The sequence below is a fragment of the Mizuhopecten yessoensis genome, unplaced genomic scaffold, assembly GCF_002113885.1.
Source record: "Mizuhopecten yessoensis strain PY_sf001 unplaced genomic scaffold, ASM211388v2 scaffold10651, whole genome shotgun sequence".
NCBI lineage: Eukaryota > Metazoa > Mollusca > Bivalvia > Pectinida > Pectinidae > Mizuhopecten > Mizuhopecten yessoensis.
Window position 1 is genome coordinate 444,894 of NW_018408653.1, and position 4,398 is coordinate 449,291.

Consider the following 4,398-nt stretch of genomic DNA (forward strand, 5'->3'; position numbering starts at 1 on the left):
CCATCTTAGTGTATGTCTTGTTACAGAAAACACCCCAATGTGTCTAGATCATAGAAACCCATCTTAGAGTATGTCTTATTACAAAAACAAAAACATTGTCTAGATCACAGAAGCCCATTTTAGTGTATGTCTTGTTACAAAAAAACACCCCAATGTGTCTAGATCACAGAAACCCATCTTAGTGTATGTCTTGTTACAGAAAACACCCCAATGTGCCTAGATCATAGAAACCCATCTTAGAGTATGTCTTATTACAAAAACAAAAACATTGTCTAGATCACAGAAGCCCATTTTAGTGTATGTCTTGTTACAAAAAAACACCCCAATGTGTCTAGATCACAGAAACCCATCTTAGTGTATGTCTTGTTACAGAAAACACCCCAATGTGCCTAGATCACATAAACCAATCTTTGTGTATGTCTTGTTACAGACAACACCCCAATATGTCTAGATCACATAAACTCAACTTAGGGTGTATCGTGTTACAGAAAACATCCCAATGTGTCTAGATCACGGAAATCCATCTTAGTGTATGTCTTGTTACAGAAAACACCCCAATGTGCCTAGATCAAATAAACCAATCTTTGTGTATGTCTTGTTACAGACAACACCCCAATATGTCAAGATCACATAAATTCATCTTAGGGTGTATCGTGTTACAGAAAACATCCCAATGTGCCTAGATCACGGAAATCCATCTTAGTCTATGTTTTGCTACAGAAAACATCCTAATATATCTAGATCACGGAAACCCATCTTAGTGTATGTCTTGCTACAGAAAACATCCCTATATGTCTAGAATACATTAACTCATCTTAGTGTATGTCTTATTACAGAAAACCATCTTAGTGCATGTCTTGTTACAGGAAACACCCAGATGTGCCTAGATCACATAAACCCATCTTTGTGTATGTCTTGTTACAGAAAACACCCCAATGTGCCTAGATCACATAAACCAATCTTTGTGTATGTCTTGTTACAGACAACACCCCAATATGTCTAGATCACATAAACTCATCTTAGGGTGTATCGTGTTACAGAAAACATCCCAATATATCTAGATCACGGAAACCCATCTTAGTGTATGTCTTGCTACAGAAAACATCCCAATATGTCTAGAATACATAAACTCATCTTGTGTATGTCTTATTACAGAAAACCATCTTAGTGTATGTCTTGTTACAGGAAAAAAACCAATGTGTCTAGATAACGGAAATCCATCTTAGTGTATGTCTTGTTACAGAAAACATCCCCTGTGTGTCTAGATCATAGAATCACATTTTAGTGTATGTCTTGTTACAGAAAACTCCCCAATCTGTCTAGATCACAGAAACCCATCTTAGCGTATATCTTGTAACAGAATCAAACCATGTGTCTAGATCACGGAAATCCATCTTAGTGTATGTCTTTTTACAGAAAACATCCCAATATGTCTAGAATACATAAACTCATCTTAGTGTATGTCTTATTACAGAAAACCATCTTAGTGTATGTCTTGTTACAGAAAACAACCCAATGTGCCTAGATCACAGAAACCCATCTTTGTGTATGTCTTGTTACAGGAAAAAAAACAATGTGTCTAGATCATGGAAATATCTCTTAGTGTATGTCTTGCTACAGAAAACACCCCAATTTGCCTAGATCACAGAAACTAGATTGTCTAGATTACAGAAACTCATTTTAGTTTATGTCTTGTGACAGAAAACATCCCATTATGTCAAGATTACAGAAACCCATCTTAGTGTATTCTTGTAACAGAAAACATCCCATTATGTCTAGATCACAGAAACCCATCTTAGTGTATGGCTTGTCACAGAAAACAGCCCATTATGTCTAGATCTCAGAAACCTATAACATGTTTGGTTGTTTACATTAATTCTCGTTTTGTGAACTGAAAGTCTTCAAACGTTCAAAAAGATATATAAAGAAGTTGATGAATAGATTTAATAAAGAATAACAGAATTATATAATTTGATCACGTCAAATTAATCATAAAGCATTTTTTGTTGAGTTAAATTTGTCAAAAATTAAAAATAAGGCTTAATTAGCACGCATTATGTTGTTTGCTTGCAAAGCTGTGTCATTCAAANTACAAAAACAGTACAATACTTATATTGACGTTTTCTCTGCCTCTTATGTTCTTTTTTAACTTATAATTTATAATTAAAATTAAAAATGCCCGCCTTATCGACAGTCCACACAATTTCGTTCAATAGTTTGAACAGCGTATTGTCGCGTGCTGATTGGCAAACAAAGTAGTACTTTGACATTTTAACAAACACTTCAAATTTATTCCACAATTTAGTATCAATACAATTGCGTATGATATGTCTATAGGGTGATTCCAGTTTTTCAATAGAAATCTGAGCTGAAAGTTAGATTTGAAATTGTTTCGATTTTCCCCCGGAACAAATTTCGCGCATGGATAAATACAGTGAACACCGTGAATGGGACCTTGACCTCCACGAGGGAGTTATTTTTGGAAGTTAATTCGAACTTTTCTCTTTGCTCATTTTGTGAAGAATCCAGGCGTGAATGTATTTGTTGATTGTATGGGAACCCGACAACAGTCGGTAGATTCTATAACAGCATCGTTATTTGACATGTCGTCTGAAACTGAGGAACCGTGGATCCGAGACGCGTGAAACTGATAGCGTTTGAAGTGAGTGATCTTGCGACGGAGCACAGGTTCGTTACAAATGTCTGAAATGACGAATGTTTATGTGTGCTGTGACTCATATCAGTAGGTCTGTAACATATGTGTCAGTAGGTCTATAGAATATGTGTATTTCAGACATTTATAACGAACCCCTGTTGATCAGTGCAGTGTAACAGACGATATTTCTGATAAATTGCATGAGCGTTAAAATTGTTTCCATTGCCGGCATTGGTGATTTCAACCGATGTGCATTTTGTACGATATTGCAGACCTTGGTCTTGTTTTCGTTGTAATAAAAGTGTTTTTTATTTTATTTTTTATTTTGCACATAAATTTACAATGACATTATCAAATCTCACAATGCCCAGCGATATTTCAGCAGCCGTCATGTTTATTTACATTGGATATTGTAGTTCCGGTCAGTGTTGTAATTAATACGCTAAGAATTGTGTCTCGTGCGGCATGGTAATTATGTCTCGTGCGGCATGGTAATTAAAGTCCCATCAACGACACAGCTCTCAAAGAGGCTATATAGTGACAATGCCATGCAAATGTAAATATAACAATATATATATACAATTTAGCATTGAAATAGTGTGTAAAGTGATAGATGCAGTATGTGATTTAGAAGAAATAATCTGATCTATATTGAAAGCATCCTATTTGAAATCATATACTATATATATATCACTGAAATAAATAGCTGAAATATCTTAAATATTTTGTAAAAAGTTACTTACGTCCAGTTATGTGAACCATAACATCAATAATGTTGACTTCAGACACCTGCTGCTGCCGTTTAGTTTCAGCAATTACGCCGCAGTCAACAGCCACAAAGGCTGCTACAAGGCCGAGGAGGATAAGGCAGGTCTTCATGTTTACAGGAGAGATCGGTGTGATATGGTGCTTGGCGCGCAGGTCCTTTATATACCCCTCTCACACCCACAGATTTTCCATAGGTAGCTATGTTATCCTATACATTTCAATGCCATTTTAGATTTTATCTTTTAGTTTCGTCCTCTATAGAATTTGATCAACACTAAAGGTGTGTAGACAAAATGGTTCAACGACTTTAAATACAAGAACCCCGCAGGTTTCAAGTTTTAAATGTATCCATACAAGTTTGTGTATTGGTATACTGTATATAACTAAATATTGATGAAGCTGACCGTGTGGNCACACACACACATTTCTAATCACACGTGTTGTGTCAAATACTTTGAAGACATTTTATCAATGGATGTCAGAGACGTTCACCAACTTAAAACACTTACCCCTGTTTCAACCAAACATCACTGTCATTCTTATATAAATCGTATGTCGGAGGGGGTGAAGTAACATGGCCGTTAGGTCTGTGTCGGAGGGGTGAGGTAACATGACAGTGGTGTCTGGTGTCGGAGAGGGTGAATTAACATGATAGTGGGGTCTGGCGTCGGAGAGGGTGAGGTAACAAGGCCATTAGGTCTGTGTCGGACGGGGTGAGGTAACATGACAGTGTGGTCTGGTGTCGGAGGGAGCGAAGTAACATGATCGAAGTGTCTGGTGTCGGAGGGAGGGTAGCAACATGACAGTGTGGTCTGGCGTCGGTCGGAGTGGTTGAAGTAACGTGACAGTGTTGCCGTGTGTCGGAGGGGTGTCGGAGGTTGTGAAGTAACATGACAGTGTTGCCGTTTCTCGGAGGGGGTGAAGTAACACTACCGTTGGGTCTGGTGTCGGAGGGAGGGAAGTAACATTACCGT

General features: G+C 37.5%; 1 protein-coding gene across 1 annotated transcript in view; it reads right to left on the bottom strand.

The window, feature by feature from the left end:
• The window catches only part of LOC110461681, a 15,953-nt gene extending 12,387 nt beyond the window's left edge, over window positions 1-3,566 (bottom strand). Inside the window, exon 1 of the mRNA XM_021515279.1 lies at window positions 3,400-3,566. Coding sequence (XP_021370954.1) covers window positions 3,400-3,535 — 136 coding nt within the window. The 5' untranslated portion in view covers window positions 3,536-3,566. The remainder of the gene's footprint in view (window positions 1-3,399) is intronic.
• Between the last annotated feature and the right edge of the window lie 832 nt (window positions 3,567-4,398).